Raw genomic sequence first — 19,556 nt, forward strand, 5'->3', positions numbered from 1 at the left:
GGTGTGGCACTGAAGCACACATTTTACACCTAGTATCTGCTCTTCTGTTGACTGACGAGACACCTAACATCCAAGCTATAAGGTCTGGAGATAAGGAAAATGTATTAGATGATATTATCATTAAAAAAAAGTTCTTCTTCTCCCCACTGACATTAGGCCTGGCCATGTGACTTGCTTTGGCCAATGACATGTGGGTAGAAGTGGAATGTGTAACTTTTGAAAGGAAGCTTTAAGAAACAACTTATGGGCCAGGTGTGGGGGCTCACACCTGTAATCCCAGCACTTTGGGAGGCCGAGGTGGGCAGATCACGAGGTCAGGAGATTGAGACTATCCTGTCTAACACGGTGAAACCCCGTCTCTATTAAAAATACAAAAAACTTAGCCAGGCGTGGTGGCGGGCACCTGTAGTCCCAGCTACTCGGAAGGCTGAGGCAGGAGAATGGCGTGAACCTGGGAGGCGGAGCTTGCAGTGAGCCGAGATCGCACCACTGCATTCCCGCCTGGGCGACAGAGCAAGACTCCATCTCAAAAAAAAAAAAAAGAAAAAAAAGAAACACATGATTTCATTATGCTTCTTTTTTCCCTTGGCCATAAGACTAGCCATGTCGCAAACAGGGCGTGCTACCAGTCTGGGACCCAGAATGAAGACAAGGTAGAGCAGAGCCACAGATGACACACAATGTACATATAATGTAAGAAAGAAAGAACCTTTGTTATGTCACTTTAAGTAAGGCTCATTTGTGATCAAGCATAACAAGATAACTGATGCAGAGATTTACTGCCAGAGTGACCCTTGGATACATTTGTTCTCCCTTGTAGAGGAGATGTAAGCTTATTGAGAGGTTGGCTGCTAGACACCTAGTCAATAAGCATTCTGAAACTGAAAGTATGATTAGTGCCAAGGAAGTCAGCTGGGATTAATAACGAATGAAGTGATTGTATGGTCTTCCAGAGAAGTTTCTCCTAGGAGAGATTAGAGTCTTTCTGAAATTTTATAACCTGATATAAAATATAACCGCAAAAGAAGCAAGTGAACAGTAATGCCCACTTAGCCTAGATGTCTGCATAGAAATACTTCAGGGCACAAATGCTCCAAATTCTACCAAGTCTACAGAGCCTGAATCAGAGCATACATCCCTCTTTTTCAGCAAAAGCTTCACTGAGGTCTGCTTTAATGGCCAGGGCTTCCAGGTCCCAAACGTGGTCATTTTTAATACTACTTTCAACTGCCAAGAATACAAGCTTCTAAGGGCCCACACATTCAAGTATTGCTTGTCTACAGAAATGTTTCCATGGACTAGAATAGAGATATGTAACTCAACCACGGTGTACTACATAGGATTACAGCACATAGAGATGGACATCCCTTAGCAGAACTTAGCAGATGCAACATTTTTAAAAGGCAGTTGATAGAGTCTCTAAAACTTTACAAACACCAGAAGTAATTGGACTCTACATATATAACAGGTCTCACCCCTTACTTGGACCTAAATGTATAACCACCGAGGCAAGATAATTAGAAACTTCTTCTGCTTTTGCATACAGTTGTCATAACCAGGAAACATTTAAAAGCTAAATTTAGAAGCTGGGGAAAAAAACATTCAAAACTAAAAACCTGTGGGAAAGGATATAAGGTGGAGAACATATGAAAATGGAGTCAGGGCAACCTTCCTTATTCTTGGTCCAGCTATCAGTTTAAATACAGTGCCAAAATACACAGGAGAAACTCAAGCCTGATCAGCAGTGGCATATCTAAGTGAGTCAAACTTGGTGGGTATGGGCCTAACAGTGGCAATACTCAGTTACATGAGAGGGACAGCACTGATACTATGGTACATTTTGCTAAAACTGTTGAATCTCTATTTCTGGAGTTACAGTTTAGGCAAAAAAAAAAAAAACACCTCCAGAGGTGGTTTTTATTGTGCAATTCTGATTAGATATTGTTATCCTAAAAGAGCAGTTGTAAATTCATGGATTATGGGCCAATTTTGGCCAACATACATTTGGACCATTCATTGCTTTTATAAAAATAATTGAGTTAAACAATTCCATTTTTAAAATTGCATACAAATCTAGATTTTCAAGACGAAAAATCTGGAAACTCCGGAAAGAATGGGCCTGCAGTACCAGTTGTCAAACACTGTATTAAGCCAAGTGGCAGCTGCTGTCTGTAGATGCAGCATGAGCTCTATAATCTACACAAATCTCCATCCCGTGCTAGATGGAGACTCCAGGTATTTGATAATAGCCTCTTCTAACCTCTTTTTAAACATTCAAAATAAGCAAGACTCCAGGTATTTGATAATACCCTCTTCTAACCTCTTTTTAAACATTCAAAATAAGCAAGAAGATACAGATAGCCTGACTGCTGCAGAGGGTTAGGTTGGTCTACGGAGCTCTTATAATTTGATTATGTACTCTAATAGTAATCCCTGTAACTGTTTCCCTTTTCTATACTTCCAATTTCAATAACCAAACTCTACACATGCGCGTGCGCACACACACACACACACACACACTGTAAAAGTCTATAAAAGTAATCAAGGATGTCAACACAGATTCCTGAAATTCAAATATTGGGCAAAAGTTATCAATTACATTTTTTAAAATACATACTCCAAGAATATTAATTTGATTTACTTTAATGAATAACTTTCTTCTTCATTTCTATTGTACAGCTATCATATACATTATATTTATTACCTAAACAGTTATCTAGGAAGATGACTTTCATAGGTAAACCTTGCATTATAATTAGAAAGATACATTTAAAATAATGTCATGAAACAGTCCAATTCTTAAAAACAATACTATTTCTAAGTGCACACACACAAAAATCTGCCAAGTATAAGAGAATGAAGAGACATCATGCAATTGTGAGAATAACTAGGCAGCATAGTGAAACACAGCCCTGTCAGAAGTAACAGACAGTACCCTCAAGCAAGAGACCTCTAATTTTCAAAGAAGGCCAACATTTACTAACAGGCAGTTTAGGCAGGAGTAGGGAAATAGAAATTAAAGAAAGAAGCAGGGATCAGGGTTGTAGCTGGAGACATACAAGTGGAGGGAATCATCTGGCTTTAAGGAAGGGAGCTGGAAAAGATCTGATTTAGGGAAAGTGAGAAAAAAATTCAATCCTGAAGGGATTATTTTAGTTACTTTTAAAAAAGAAAAATGAAAAACCCTTGAAAATCATGAATTAAAAAAAAAAAAAAACAACGGTAAAGGCACGACTGTACATAGAAATCTGTCACAAAATTTACTCCAATAGACTAGAAAACAAAAACTATATTCGTGTTAGACACTAATACAAATGTGCCAGAAATTATGGCTCTTTTAAAAACTCTTATTTTCCAGCCTGGGCAACAAAGCAAGATACCATCTCTACAAAAAAAATTTTTTTTAAAATTAGCTGGAGATGGTGGTGTGCACCTGTAGTCCCAGCTACTCAGGATGCTGAAATGGGAAGATCATTCAAGAACAGTAGTTTGAGGCTGTGGTGAGTTATAATTGTGCCACTATGCCCCAGCCTGGGAGACAGAGAGACCCTGTCTCTTAAAGAAAAAAACAAACCTCTTATTTTCTAAGATGTATATCAAGAGATCATGTCTCATTTAACTATAATCACTACTGTTATTCTCGTCTTCAATACGCATTTAACACAACTTGTACTTTACTTATATTACATTACATACAGATAAAATTCTGATTCAAAATTCAGGCTTCTTAACACTTTGGCTACTTTATTCTGATAATGACAGTGTTTCAAAGTAAACGCCATTTCAGGTTGATTATTAATTAATGCACAAGGCACTTTAAAAAGTTCATGTAAACTATCAGGGACATGATTAATATCTAAGAATAGAACTGACAATGTCATGTGATTTTATCAGTAAGAATCTATTCCAGAACAAGCCTCCCAGAGACCTGAGATTCTTGGTTTCAACCAAATCAAGGTGTCCGCCCTTGGCTCCCAAGTGCAAGTGACAGAGCCTTTAGCCAGAGATGAATGACAGGTAAGCATACTGCAGCTACTGTCCAGGGACCCGTAATTAGTCTTGATGCCACGAATACAGCATCTAATATGGTACATTCTCTAAGTCCCCATGGCTTGGTATCTCCTTCTATTCAACCTTCTTTGATTTTTTAAATCTCCTTGTCCTAGAATAGCCTAGTATTTGAAGAGTTCACAACATATTGCTAGACTTGATCAAGACTGGAATGGGAATTGGGGACAATGAATTGTAGATGGAAATCATCAGTGCCAGTAGTTGAGAGGGGTGGAGGAAAGGCAAAGCTTTGAAGACCAAGCAAAAGGAACTGATGAGGTATGAACAAAGCTGTGGGGATTCATTAGATAAGACTAGAAGGAAATAGTCCAGGAAAGAATGGCTCAGGGAAATGGATTTAACACAAGATGGCCAGGCACGGTGGCTCAAACCTGTAATCCTCCCAAACAACTTTGGGAGGCTGAGGCAGGTGGACCACTTGAGCCCAGGAATTCAAGACCAGCTTGGGCAACATGATGCAACTCTGTTTCTACAAGAAATACAAAAATTAGCTGGGCATGGTGTCGTGCTCCAGCAGTCTCAGCTACTTGGGAGGCTGAGGTAGGAGGATTACTTAAGCCTAGGAGGTTGAGGCTGCAGGGAGCAGTGATTACACCACTGCACTCCAGCCTAGGCAACAGAGCAGGACCCTGTCCCTAAGTAAACAAACAGACAAACAAAAAGCCACTTGTGGATTATAAAGTCTGCCTAGAATATCGTGTGATTAGGGACGTAAGAACAAAGTTGAGAATCTGGAGACTTCCTCACTGTGTTCAACCAGATGCTCACACTTCAAATATCCAGACAAACTGTTGATAATATATTAAAAGTTGTTGGAATATATCCCAAAAGCTTAACTGAAAAAAGCTATGTAATTATTATATGCTTATAGCTATCCTTGGAGGTAGGTATTATTATCACCCTGTTTTTTAACAGTAAGGAAACAGGCTTACGAAGATAAAATAACTCACCAAAGGTCACCTAATTAGAAGTAGTGGAACCCCGTTTTAAACCTAGTCTGAATCCAGAGCTTGTGCTCATAACCACTATGATATATAGTTGCATCTAAAAGAAAGTAACTGCAAAAAGGAGGAAAGTTATTTTAAATCAGAGTTTCCAAACTTTTCGTGGCAGCGGAACATTTTCCTAAAAAAAAAAAAAGTTTCTAAGAAGCCAATTTACAAAATAGGTAAATGCTAATAAGCATCCCCCCAGTCAGTATCTGAGGCCTCAACAGAACTCCTAGAACTTATCAGAACATATCCAGAATATGACTATTTTAAATCACTTCATTTTGGTTATGGTAATACTGCTATATTTTAAATTCTAACAGAAATTACTTATATTTTAATGAACAGAAAGCAAGATTAGTAAACACCAGGGCTTATATACATCCATATTTATTTTAATTGATAACATTTCTAACTCAATTGTTTTAATATATTTAAAACCAATAATTTGCCTAAAATGTACTAGAGGAGGGGGCACCAGGGCTCGAAACACATTCTGTACACGGTTTACCCACAAAAAATTTTACCCACATTAGCTGGGCGCGGTGGCTCACGCCTGTAATCCCAGCACTTTGGGAGGCCGAGGTGGGCGGATCACGAGGTCAGGAGAACGAGACCATCCTGGCTAACATGGTGAAACCCTGTCTCTACTAAAAATACAAAAAATTAGCCGGGCGTGGTGGCGGCGCCTGTAGTCCCAGCTACTCGGGAGGCTGAGACAGGAGAATGGCGTGAACCCGGGAGGCGGAGCTTGCAGTGAGCCGAGATCGCGCCACTGTACTCCAGCCTGGGCGACAGAGCGAGACTCTGTCTCAAAAAAAAAAAAAAAAAAAAAAATTTATCCACATTAAAAAAAAAGTACTACTCGTGTTAACTTTTGGTTGTTAAGAGAAAGGAGAGATGGCAATGTAATTCTAAAAGTGTTCCAAATGCCCAACGTTCATATTGGGGCTTTTTACCAAAAATAACTTGCTTATCTTAAACTTTGACCTTTTTCTTGCTTTTGGTTTCTACAAGATGGTGTCTTGCTGTATCGTCCAGGATGAGATGCAGTGACTATCCACAGGTGCCATCTCGGAGCAACACATCCTCGAACTCCTGGGCTCTAGTGATCCTTCTGCCTCAGCCTCCTGAGTAAGCCGGGACAACAGGTACACACCACCACACTTGGCAATTTGACATTTTGAAAAATGTTAAGTGGAGGGTAAATAATGAAAATGTTATATTCAAGTGTACCATGCTGGTAACACAGCAATATATTGTCACATAGTAGCAAAAGGTTTGTTAGAAATGTCATTCAAGATATGTGAAAAAATGTGCACAATTTATTTCAGTCCAGTCAGCTTTAAATTTTCTTATAAATGCTTCAACAACAGCAGTGAAAAAAGCTTATTTTGCAGTTAATGCAGCTCTCTGTTGCCGCCTTTAGAAATTTGTATACTAATAAATTTAACCATCCAATTCACATGCTGTGTTGTAGACTGTGGTCTCCTTTACTTTATCCTTAGCCTATAAATGATAACTTTATTCTAAACAGTATAAGCAACCTCCTGTACTCACTTAAATAAAGAATTGGTAAGATTATTTTATCTGACAATTAGAAAAAGGAATATGTGAAAAACCTTAAAAAAATCTATTTCATTACATGTTGAAATGTTCTGTGCTTAATCCAATATATCATTTAAATTCTTTTCACATTTGGACAATAGAAAAACTAAAATCTATGGATTCCAAGTTGCAAAGTATTTTATCTAAATTGCAAATCAAAGAACATCTATAACATCTTGTTTGGAATACAAAGTTCTCCTGGCTGACTGCTAGAGAAAGCCTGAGTTTTTGTTCTGTAAATTGGGACAAGTGTTCTAAGTGTGGCTTTCTTATCTATAAAATGGATATTACATATCTTTCCTACTTCACTGAATTCTCCTGAATAGAACAGTGAGAGAATTTATGTAAAAGTGACTGTAAGCAACTAAGTAAGTTACTATTAATAAGCTTATCTTTTCAGAGCTCTCTCACTATTCTTAAGGTTAAAAACTGGTTGAATGTCAAATGCAGTATTATAGATTCAAAATGGAATACAAACACATAAGCCTTATAAAATACATGTCCAAAGAGACTCCAAGCATTTTATAATCTTGTGCACAAGACAGAAGAAGCAAAAACTCTTCACAGTTCCAAGTTACCCTGAACTTGCTTCTCCACTCAAGTTAGGAAAATAGAATAAAGGTGTTTTGAGATGGCAAATGTATTAGCCCATTCTCATGCTGCTATGAAAAAACACCTGAGACTGGGTAATTTATAAAGAAAAGAGGTTTAGTTGACTTACAGTTACACATGGCTGGGGAGGCCTCAGGAAATTTACAATCATGGTGGAAGGCACCTCTTCACAGGGTGGCAGGAGAGAAAATGAGTGCACGCAGGGGAAATGCCAGACACTTATAAAACCATCAGATCTTGTAAGACTCATTCTTATAAGAACAGCATGATGGAAAGAGGAAATGACCCCCATGATTCAACTACCTTTACTTGGTCCTACCCTTGACACCTGGAGATTACAATTCAAGGTAAGATCTGGGTAAGGACACAGAGCCAAACCATATCAGCAAGTGATTTGGGGGTTTGTGAATCTATAAAATTTACATGTGGAAATATTCAATTGTGTTTATATGTCTTTCTTTGGAAAAGGCCCTTTAAAAATAGATGAAGATAATTTTGTTAGGCCTCAAGAGTTATATTGGTTTTGGTTTGTAATAATTAGGCTTTTGTGATTCCTGCATATGGTTCATTTTTATGTCATGAAAGTATGTAATTTTAAAATCAAATCAATATTTCAATCATGTCCTTAATTACTATACTTTTTAAAGTTTCCAAATTAAAACATACATAATTATTAAAAATCAACCGGAAAGTTTAGAATTATAAATTCTAAAGTAATAAAACATTAAATCTCCCATCAATCTTATTTCTTGCCAACTAATTCCCCACAGGTATCATTGTACAGTGTGTATTTGTCCTATTTCTCCATTTTAAATAATATATACACACAATCAAAATGTTTTACCAAGATATACATCATGCAGGCTGAACTCTTACTTGTTTTGATAGCTCAGCCAGTATTCCTTGGTTTACCCTACCCAGGGACAAACATGACCCTACACCTGTACTCTCTTCCACCTACCACTCTTGGGCCCACTCTTTACCCCTGATCACATTCACTATATCTTACACCAATTTCTCCTTCTCAAGAAATAAATCTTCTTACCTATCTACATAGGTAAATTCAAAAATCTTCTTACCTATCTACTTACCTTGTAAGTATTTTAATTTTCTAAACACTTTTTACTCATACTTATGGTTCTTTTCCTTTAAAAATATTAAGAAAATTCTACTTTACCCTCCTCCTTGACCAGAGTGCTACATTATCTGCAGAAATATTTGAGTTTATACACTAAAAATTGAAGACCTAAGTCAACAAAATAACAACATAGTGACTGAGTGGGGGAGGGAGAGGCAACAAGAACTCTCAGGAACAAATGAGCATAACTGCAAATATATAAATTTTGAAAAGTTGCATAATTAAAATCTTGTATCAAATATCCTAATTTCCCAGATTATTTTAAATAAAGCAATTTGGGGCATTGAAAACACAGAGTGAGGAAGCAAAATAAAAAAGCTCTTACGGTGATGATTCCAGAACAATGCTATTAGCTTGTGTTGATGACGGAGATCTCTGATTCACAAACACTTCGCTTGGGGAAGTATGAACCATATGGTCTACCAAATGACCAACTGAAGATGGTCGTAACCGGGTTCCTTCCTGCGTGAATGCAGAATTTCGACTAAATAAAGAGGGAGAAAAACTGAATTAAAATATGCTTTTTTAAAAATTTTTAAATTTTTAAAAAAAATTTCCAAGTTTCTTAATATATGGTTGCATCAAAAAGTGGGTATGTGTTTTTAAGTCAAGCCATGTTGACTAAGCAATCTCTGAAAAAGACAGTGTGATGTAAACAGAGAGAACAGAGAATGGGAAGTCAGTGATCGGAGTTACAGTCAACAACCTGCCAAGGATTCTACCCGTAAAGTCACCTACTATCTCTAAGTGCCTTAATGTTTCTAGGTGTCAGTCACTACGATTTTGTCTTATTCAGCATTTATAAAATAAAGGGATTAGAATAAATGATTTAGAAATATATTCTAGTCTGAATTATTTTTTAATCATTATAAATGCTTTCATTTACGGGACTTTCTTTGAATCCTTAGAATAGATACTGAATTCTATATTGCCATCCTCTTGACAGTCACACAAAGTAGTGTTATTATAATTTTTAATTACAATATTTCAGTACTTATGTATGTGTCAGACATTGCTCTAAGCATTTCATTTAATCCTCGTAACAGTACTATAAGAAAGACTTTATTATAAATATAATTTTGTAGATGAGAAAAATGAGACAGAGATTAACTAACTTGCCCAAGGTCAAGCATACAGTGATTACAGGGCCCATGCTCTTAACCACCACTTTGTACTGTCTCTTCAGAATGTTAAAAAATCTTTTTAGGTTGTATCTAAAACTGTTTCATTAACCAGAAAACTTAATCAGAGCTACTGCTAATTAATTAATTATTTGAGTACTTTGGCTTAAATATCTTACATTTTCTATAACTTGCTATTGTTTTTTAATGTTGCTGGTATAAATGAAGAAATGGCTGGTTGCAAAAGGGAAGAGAAAAACCAGGTCTGAATTTTCTTCAGACAACCTAATGAGGCTTTGAATATACGCAATCATTTATGAGAAAAAATGATAAAAGCAACCTGAAATTGGCAAGATAGAAATTACTAAGTCCACTTTTTTCTAGGAGTAACTTTAACATGTAAGTATTAAAGCTCTGTGAACCAAACTGTTTATGTATAAACTGTTCCGATATGGTAGAAGTTTATTCCTCAGCTGATAATAGGCTTCAATGCTGTAGCTGTTAGATTTTTTTTTTTTTTTTGAGATAGGGTCTCACTCTGTGACCGAGGATGAAGTGCAGTGGCGTGATCTCAACTCACCGCAACCTCTGCCTCCCGGGTTCAAACAATCCCTGCCCCACCCACCTGACAGGTGCACGTCACCATGCTCAGCTAATTTTCCTGTGTTTTTGTAAAGATGGGGTTTCACCATGTTGACCCGGCTGGTCTCGCACTCCTGACCTTAAGGAATCCATAAGCCTTGGCCTCCCAAAGTGCTGGGATTACAGGAATGAGCCACCACACCCAGCCACGTTTAGAATTTTGTGCAAATTTATTAAACATTAATGTGCGTAAAACATTTATGAAAAAAGACATCTTCAAATATTATATTGCATACCAACATTCAAGTAGAAGTGAACCTTATGAGTTAATAAAGTAGGTTGATATGTTGGCACACATTTGTTTACCATTATCTTAATTACATACAACATTTGTAATATTATCAAATTAAGATAATCAACATCTTTGGCTAGTACATTTGGCTAATTTATGATCTTACAATAATTGACACCAAAACATACAACTTTTGTGAGCAATGTCAGACGGTGAGTGCTGAATCACAGTGCTTTTTAGCTCAGGGAGAGCTAAACTTGTAGGGACTGGTGCTGGAAACCCCTTTTCCTAGGCCATAGAACATGCTGAAGCCATGGTTGAGGTGGGGGTTTCAGAGAATCACAATCACTTGCAAAGCATTTTCAAACAATATATGCTCCCCTAGAAATTCTGCTGGGAATCCACATGAAAAGTGAGTATGTCAACAACAACCATATGAGATTTTAAGTCTAACAGATCTTCATTTATCAGGAACTCTTAACTGTGAAAGTTAACTGTTGAGGAAAGTTGAGAGTGGGGGGTTCTTATTCAATCTGCTACTCTCATCCCGCAAGTCTATACCGTGTTGCTTCTGCAATGAGCAGCAGGCAAAGAGAAAATAATGCTCTGGAGCAACAAAAATCATGTTTCACCGAAAGAACTCAATTTTTCTGTATCTTTATCTTAGGCATAAAAATATACAGCTAATAATTAGAAATTAGCAAAATTCACACCTGATGTTGGTCACAGAATTCACACTTACTGATTAGGAGTTCCCGGTGGAGATCGTGATGGAAGGCTTTGTGTTTCTAACCTGTCATCAGATATTGAATTTCTGCTTACTACTTCCCAATCCATTAATTTCCGTGCCAAGGGCTTACTTGGGGATCTGCAGAAATAAATTAAATAGTATGTTAAAAATTTTATTTTTATATCCCAAACTATGAATCAAATCCTACATTTGTTTTCATAGATTATGTTCTAGAAGAGCAACATAAAGAGTTTACTTTGTAAAAAATTAATGCATTTAGAGGCTATTTACCAAATAACTTCCTAAGAATGTACACTGGTTTTACATGAATAAAGGAAGGATAGGCTAGAAAGAATAAGAGAATAAGAAGGATGAGAAAAACAGAAGAAACAAGAAAAGGAAGGAGAAAGGTAAAAAGGGAAGGGTCTGCTACCAAATGTTTTCTCATATGTTACTGATAAGATAGATACTACCTACTTCTATTCCAGAGTATCTGGAACACTAGCTTATCTTGGGCTGTATTAAATAATTCCTAGCACATTATCTCCTGAATGCTTCTATATCTAAATCCCAATCCTCTGCCTCAATGAATACAGAACAAAAATAATTATGCATATTATATTTTATCTATTTAAACAATTTTTTACGTATAGTAGGCTAGTGGATTTTTCCCTTTTTTCCAAAAACATTTTGGAGGGTTAACAATTCTGTTTATTGGTGGAGAGTAAAAGGATATGTTTTGTTACCCATCTATATATTATCAGGTATCCTAATGATAAAGATGAAAACTAAGTGATGTTTTGAAAAAAGATCTTGGCTGGGCGGGGTGGCTCAGGACTGTAATCCCAGCACTTTGGGAGGCCCAGATGGGAGGATCACTGGAACTTAGGAGTTAGAGACCAGCTTGGGCAACATAAGGAGACTCTGTCTCTATAAAAAATAAATTAGCTGGGTATGATGGCAGGTGCCTGTAGTCCAAGCTACTTGGGAGGCTGAAGTCAGAGGATCACTTGAGCCCAGGAATTTGAGACTGCAGTGAGCTGTGAGAGCACCACTGCATTACAGCCTGGGTGATAGGAGTAAAACCCTGTCCCAAAAAAAAGAAAGAAAGAAAGAGAGAAAGAGAGAGAAACAGAGAAAGAGAGAGAGAGAAAGATTTTGATATTGATTCATTCAGATCAAAAGATATTGATCTATGCAGAGATCATAAACCCTTAGAATTTTAGGAATGTTAACAAATAAAGTATTTTTATATGCAAATTCAGATAATGGACAAAATTAGCTGAAAATATATGTTATCTCTTTAAATGCCTGGCTTTACGACGTGCAGAGTTAATGTGGAGGCTAATAATTTAAGCTACATATATAAAGTATATAATAAATCATCTTGTAAACAGTATTATATTTCAGTGATTAACTGAAGCATATAAAAATTATATATATTTTCCATTATAGCACAATTTACAAAAAATGAAACATCCTGTTGTCTTCCTACAAAAATCAGATCATAAACATTTAGGTAGAAATACCTATTTGAGTAAAATTTAAAAATGAAGACTATTTTTGGTTATAGTTAATAGGAATTATGGGCTTTTGTTGTGTGAATTTGGATTTATTTTCAGATTTTCCTATAATGATAAAGAAATGCAGGTAGTATTGGACTTGCTTTTTAGCTCATTGGGATATTTTCCTCTCATCATGTACTATGTATACACTTCTGTATGGCTAAAAAAATAAAACAATTACCAAGGAAGGCACAAAGCAAACGCTATATTAACTCATCTGATTACATTAAAACTTAATAACATTAGAATTCTAATACATAATGATCTCACGAAGTTTGAAGTTTCACTATCTACTAGAATTTCCTTTCCAATATGTTAAATGTGTAAAAAGAAAGGTTGGACTAAAATGCACAATAACACTGACCAAAGAGAACTGAATAAATCATTATGTGTACAGTAGGAAGCATTAAAATAATAAGGACTCTGAATCCTAGATGTGGCTTATTAGGCAAACCTCTTATGTTTCTGTATCTAAATGTATAAATTTCTTAGCACAATATGACCCATAGGTCTCTCCCTACCTCCTGAATTTTATGATTTATGAATATCCAAATTTTCAGGGCAATGTTTTAGCCTATTAATTTTACTAAACCACAAAAAATTTAAGTTACTTATGAATCTAAACTACACAAGTGTCCTATCATTTCAGCAATTCATACCTAAAACTTTTTTAGTTTGGCCTAATGACATTTTCTTAATCAAAAAACTTGTAGGCATTTTCTAAGACACGGAATGTTATTAGTTTTAAAAAAGATACATTGACTCAGATTTCATTTTCCGTAACTGAATTCAAAGTAATTTAGGTGTGAATGTTTCCCATTATCACAGGTTTAAATTATAGGATTTTTTGATTTGAAGACAATTCATGACACCATTTAGTTCGACCCCCTCATATTGCAGTGCAAATTTTCTTCAGTCACAACAGAATGAAAATAAAGTATATTATCTCACGCATTTGATTTTTAAAATAAAGATTAATATTTACGGCTCTATTAATGCTAATTTATCATGTAATAAACTATTATTTCCTCAAATATTAAACTACGAAATGTAAGCTGTATGAAAGTTCACTAACTGTAATCAGTAGATCAACTACTTTCATTTTCTAAAAGCTGGAAAAAGTCATTTGAAGAAAAAAAATTCCAGCACACTCACCTAGTCTGAAGCGTCAGAACACTTTATTGCTGTTAATGGACTAAACATGGCTGGACACTTTGAACTTAAAACCAAACTTCATGTATTTTATTTTATTAACAGTTTTAACCTCAGGGAACCGCCCACTCAAGCTTGCTGTCTATGTTTCCTGTTGAGTGTGGAAATTTCAGAGAAAAAAATACCACACAGCATCAGTGTGTTTGCGATGTGGTAAGCTTCTTTTCTGTGCAGGGCACCTTATTTTTCTATTGTATGAGAACACTGTTTTTCTCTTTTCTTAGATATATGACAACTGCAAAATGTGAAAGCAATTTGAAGAGGTGATAATCAGTATATGTGTTGCTGAGGCGAACATGAAGAGGTGATAATCAGAAAAAAGAAAAAACATTTAATGATTGCTAAAAAATTATTATATGAAAAGTTTAAGGAGGAGCCTTTTCTATCTATTCATATTGCCAACTGAAACCCAAAGGAAAAAAAAGAGCTCTAGAATTATCTGGTACTTTAATAAAATAACTTAATAATTACTAAAACCATTAGAGAATTTTGGTAGGTATATATCTGTTTATTACAACTAGATCCTAACATATTAGAAAAACAATCCCAGAAAAGCTTCATCTTTCAGAGGAAGAGAGATCATTAAACAGCCCAGTACTATTACAACCTCATTGTAGCTGATACCTTATTATTTCAGAGGAACCACACAATTCCAGAAAAACAAAAGGAATAGGAGAGTTGTTTGAGGCTTATAATATTGAAATTTTACCTCTACTATTCACTGAATAATGGCTATTTGTTTTACAAAATAACCTATTAAACAACTATACATTTTAATAATTAATACACAAAATGAACAACTAAATGCAGGTATAACTCTGCTTATTTCTAAAATCTGGTATGATCAAAATATTAAAACATTAACACTTATAAAGAAATCATTTATATGTGATATTAACTTAATATATAAATACACCTATGATCTGGTATTCATATTAGGATATACTACATACAACTAGTGATCAAATCACATGTTCTATACTTTTTATAAAAGTCAAGCAAGAAAGAACACGCTTGTTAAGAGAGGAATAAAAAGTTTTAAGTACATTGTTATGGTGTTACAACACTAAGAATCAGAAAAATATTTTAAGAAATGTTATTGTTTTTTAAAAAAAATACACGGACTCAGATTTCATTTTCCATAAGTGAATTCAAAGTAATTTAGGTGTGAAGGTTTTCCATTATCACAGGTTTAAATTATAGGATTTTTTTATTTGAAGACAACTCATGACACCATTTGGTCCAAGCCCCTCACATTGCAGTGCAAATTTTCCTATCAGTCACAACAGAATAAAAATAAAGTATATTATCTCAAGCATTTGATTTTTAAAATAAAGATTAAGTTACCATTTATGGCTCTTCTATTAATGTTAATTCACAACGTACTAAACTATTATTTCCTCATATACTAGACTACTAAATGTAAGCTGTATGTCACATATTACTGTGATATCCTTACAAAGTCTTAGCAACAACTACTCTGGAGGCAGGGGCGTGGCTCAGTAAAGGCAGGAATCCTAAAAGTTAAGTTTATAGTTTACAATTAAAGTATTTAACTGTTAAAGGATTTATTGCCATTATAAATGACTAGATTTTTGAACGGCAAAGAAAACGTGCATGATATGTTAAATGATAAAAACAAACAACAAATAGTATAAAACAATTTCAAAACAAACATACACACATATAAAAATGTCTCTATGAGTATATGCATAGAAAAATCCTGAATAATGAGTATAAAATTTTTTTTAAAAAGTTGTCTTCGGATGATAAATTTTCTTTATGTTCTTTGATACTGTTGGAGTATTTAAACATAATGAGCTATCACTTACATTACTAGGGGAAAAAAGCAATTTCCACTTTTGGAAGGAGGAAGAAAAAAACCAAGAACACAAAACTCCCTTTACTCTGGAAACACAAAGAAGGTCTGTTAGATAAAGGCTTAAGAACAAAATTTAAACAGAGTGAAATCAAAAGCAAACTTTCTAGTTCTCTTTATTACAACTCAAGCCTCTAATAGCAGTAGATGCCAAGCACATAACTAATTAAAAGACTTAGCCTCTCAAAGTAATTTTCACTGAAAACAGACTCTTGTCTCTAACACACCTGTGTCTAGTTGGTCATCAGATCCTGCTAGTTCTGCCTACAAAACATTCCTTAAATTTGTTCCCTATTTTCCATTCCATTACCAATGTTTTTGTTCAGGCCTTTATTATTTTCACTTGGATTACTGCAATTACCTTATAATTAGTTTCTGGGTAACGAGGCTTTCCTTTCTAATCCATTCTCTATCGCTACTCATAATACTATTTTCTAAAACATAGATCTTATCATGTCATTTCACTTGTTAAAAAGCAAATCAGCTAGGTCAGGAGTGGTGGCTCATGCCTGTAATCCCAGCACTTTGGGAGGCTGAGGTGGGGGGACCACCTGAGGTCAGGAGTTCAAGACCAGCCTGGCTGACATGGTGAAACCCCATCTCTACTAAAAATACAAAACTATTAGCCAGGTGTGGTGGCATGCGTAATCCCAGCTACTAGGGAGGCTGAGGCAGGAGAATTGCTTGAACCCAGAAGGTGGAGGTTGCAGTGAGCTGAGATTAGGCCACTGCACTCCAGCCTGGGCGACAGAGTAAGACTCCATCTCAAAACAAAAACAACAACAAAAAAAGAAGAGCAAATTGACTATGATAGACCCTAAAGAAATAAGACAATACATGGTAAACAAAAATAAAACAACTTATCTCTTAACAATATAATTTAAATAAATATGGAAATGGCTTGATAACATGAAATAAGTCACTATATTTCTCAAAAATGTTTAAAAAAGGAAAGCAACCTTGAACAAAATATTATATTAATAACATAATATCTGATCAGCCTATTCAGAGCTGCAATGCCTGGCACACTATTAATGTTCATATAAAAAATGAATCAATAAACTAGACAAGCTAGTTTATCATTCCCTCAACATTATTTACTGTTAAAGAACAGTGATAATTCTGTAATCAAAAATTTGAAATATTTAGAAAAACTTAAGAAAAAATATTTAGAAAAATTTTAGTAAACTCAATCCATCTTTTAAAAAAATTCAGACAATGAAACAGATTTGGCTTACCTTGCAAATACCCTGTCTTTATTTGCCTTTTCTTTGCCATACTGAACTGACTGGACTTCAGTTCTCCCACTGAAATATATAAATATGCACAACAATAAAGTCTTAAAGAGAACTATAAGATAAAATGACAACACATAACATGATTATAGTATAATTTCCTAAGAGACAAGACATTTCTAGCAGAGAAAAGGAAGCAGAGAATAAAAAGACTGGACAACATTCCAATTCTGCCTGGATGAATGAAGCTTAGTTACATTTCTCTCATTCATGAAGAAAGATGTGTTCAACTCCCTCCATGTCCAGACACAGAACAGCTCTAGATTTTTGTTTAGAGGAAGGAACTGAGGCAGAAAAATGGTGAGGGTTTGGCACTAGGAGATTTGTTTTCAAGCTGATTTGTCTAGAGGGAAATTGTTGATACAGAGAAACTGATCTTCTTCTGAGGTATACACCAATGTGTTCTGATGAAATTTGTTAATAAAAGTTCTCAGAGCATTTATTTGAGACATTCTCATTACTTAACTGTGAATGAACATAAATTTGAGGTATATCAAATGTAACCATATACAAATATAGATAACGAATGCATATAAAATCAGCCAAATGCCAGTTTCTATAGTTAAGCAAGCAATTTTAAGACTATTTTCCATGGATAAAGATCAGTAAATATGAATTGAATGACACTTTTATGAGATTTTAATGGAAAAATGAGAAATATTACCATGATTTTTAAACTTCAAGTTGAATCTTCCTAAGAAAGTATTTCCTCTAAGAGGGAGGTAATACATTAAAGTTCATCATTGTTTTGTATTTCCACATTAGAATAATGATGTTAATCCTCTGAATACTTTGGAACAGAGATAAGGATATGTACATGAAGAGACTGGTGGAGAAAGTAATAGATCTGATAGTCCCAGTACCATCTGTCAGTCAAAAGAGCATTTCAACATTTTAAGTATGACAACAGTTCCAGTATTCTCCACCACTGCTTATTATGAAGGGAAAAAAAGTTTATTTAGTGCATACTCATTAGGGACAGGACTGTGTCCAGCTAACATTTTTTATGTTCCCATTCCTAGTTCATTTACAAGACGTCTAATCATTTTGATGATTAAAAAGTGCTTTGGATATGTTTTAAAGTTCTTAAGAACTACAAACGCAAAGCTTAACTTTTTAAAACTATAAATATATACGATTTAATGTGCGAGCTGTCATAGGCCCAATCCTGTCCTGTGCCCTATGTTTTGCAAGGGCTATGATAAACAAATTCCATTTTCTAGATTATTTTGCCTTAGGTTCTGCTTTTAGAAGGTACTGGTGGAAGATCAGAAAGTGGAGAAAGGCAGAGCAGGAAACTGGTAGCTGCTGGCAGCTGCTTTAATAGTTATGGGGATAGGGCATAGTGAGAAAAAGCATCCTGTAGATGGTCCCATCCTTGATTAAAGCAGTACTTCTCTGCAAGATACAGACTGACTTTTCTTCACTGGAAAATTAATGTATCAGTCAGAGTTCAGTCAGGGAAACAGAGCTCTAACAGTGTAGTACCAGGTGTAGGTTTGTGGACTCCAGCCCACGGGTGACCCATGCATCTGAATTTTAGGCATTACCCCCTCTTCCTGTTTGTTTCTCCATAACCATGTTTCCTCCCTTTTGCTTTCCCAGCATTTCCAACAACCATGTAACTAATTTCTTCAATTAAATTGCTTTTGTTTGAAATACCAAAAGGGCTTTCTGTTTCCCTGACTGAACTCTGACTGATACATTCATTCTCCAGTGAAGAAGATTCAAATGGGACACTTACTCAAAAGGCTGGAGTAAGAAGTTAAATTTCATAAAAAACATTTAAAAAAAAATTAATGAGAGAAAGTCTTATATTTCATATTGTCCATAATACAGACATTAGGGGTTCAGTATTATCATTACCACAAAATGAAAAACTGTTCCAGTTTCGGAACACTAAACTTTCACAGTAAGATACTTATCTTTTGAGCAATGAGAAAGTTCTCTCTCTCTCTCTCTCTCTCTATAGGCTTATTATAAGTTATTCAAGCAACATAGAAAAATATAAAAAGAACAAAAAAATTGTTTTTAGCCACAGTCCTATCCATAAAGAAATCATCACTATTATAAGCAGGTAAAAATCATTCTGAAATTCATGTATATAAACATTAAAAAGGCTAGACATACAGACACAATAATTTTATTACAATGTAATTATGATATATGTCACTTTCAATGAAAAAAATTAAACTGGTTTCCAGTGAAATAAAAGATAAAAAAGACTGCCATTCATTAAAAAAAAAAAAAAAAAAAAAGGAAAAAAGATTAAGAAAACCTTAAGAAGCACTGTGTTAACGTCTAAAATTGTTTCAAACTTTAAGGGTTCAAACACTTCCACTAGTCCCTTGCTTCATTTTTTTTAAAGTTATATTATTTATTCTACTTTGGCAAAGTTTATACTATTTTAATTTTATTCTGCAGTTATAATTCTCATAGTTGTCAAGAATTGTTTCTATATA

The 19,556-nt window shown here is 35.0% G+C and overlaps 1 protein-coding gene across 3 annotated transcripts in view; it reads right to left on the minus strand.

Annotated features, from left to right (window-relative positions):
• Window positions 1-19,556, minus strand: part of PTPN4 (protein tyrosine phosphatase non-receptor type 4) — a 241,659-nt gene that overhangs the window by 40,934 nt on the left and 181,169 nt on the right. For all 3 annotated transcript variants that reach the window (XM_007964710.3, XM_037988092.2, XM_073019612.1), the window contains 3 exons: window positions 17,038-17,106; window positions 11,156-11,281; window positions 8,744-8,902 (listed from right to left, as the gene is read on the minus strand). In XM_007964710.3, the coding sequence (XP_007962901.1) occupies window positions 8,744-8,902; window positions 11,156-11,281; window positions 17,038-17,106 (354 nt within the window). The remainder of the gene's footprint in view (window positions 1-8,743; window positions 8,903-11,155; window positions 11,282-17,037; window positions 17,107-19,556) is intronic.

This window comes from Chlorocebus sabaeus, chromosome 10 (assembly GCF_047675955.1).
Source record: "Chlorocebus sabaeus isolate Y175 chromosome 10, mChlSab1.0.hap1, whole genome shotgun sequence".
Classification (NCBI taxonomy): domain Eukaryota; kingdom Metazoa; phylum Chordata; class Mammalia; order Primates; family Cercopithecidae; genus Chlorocebus; species Chlorocebus sabaeus.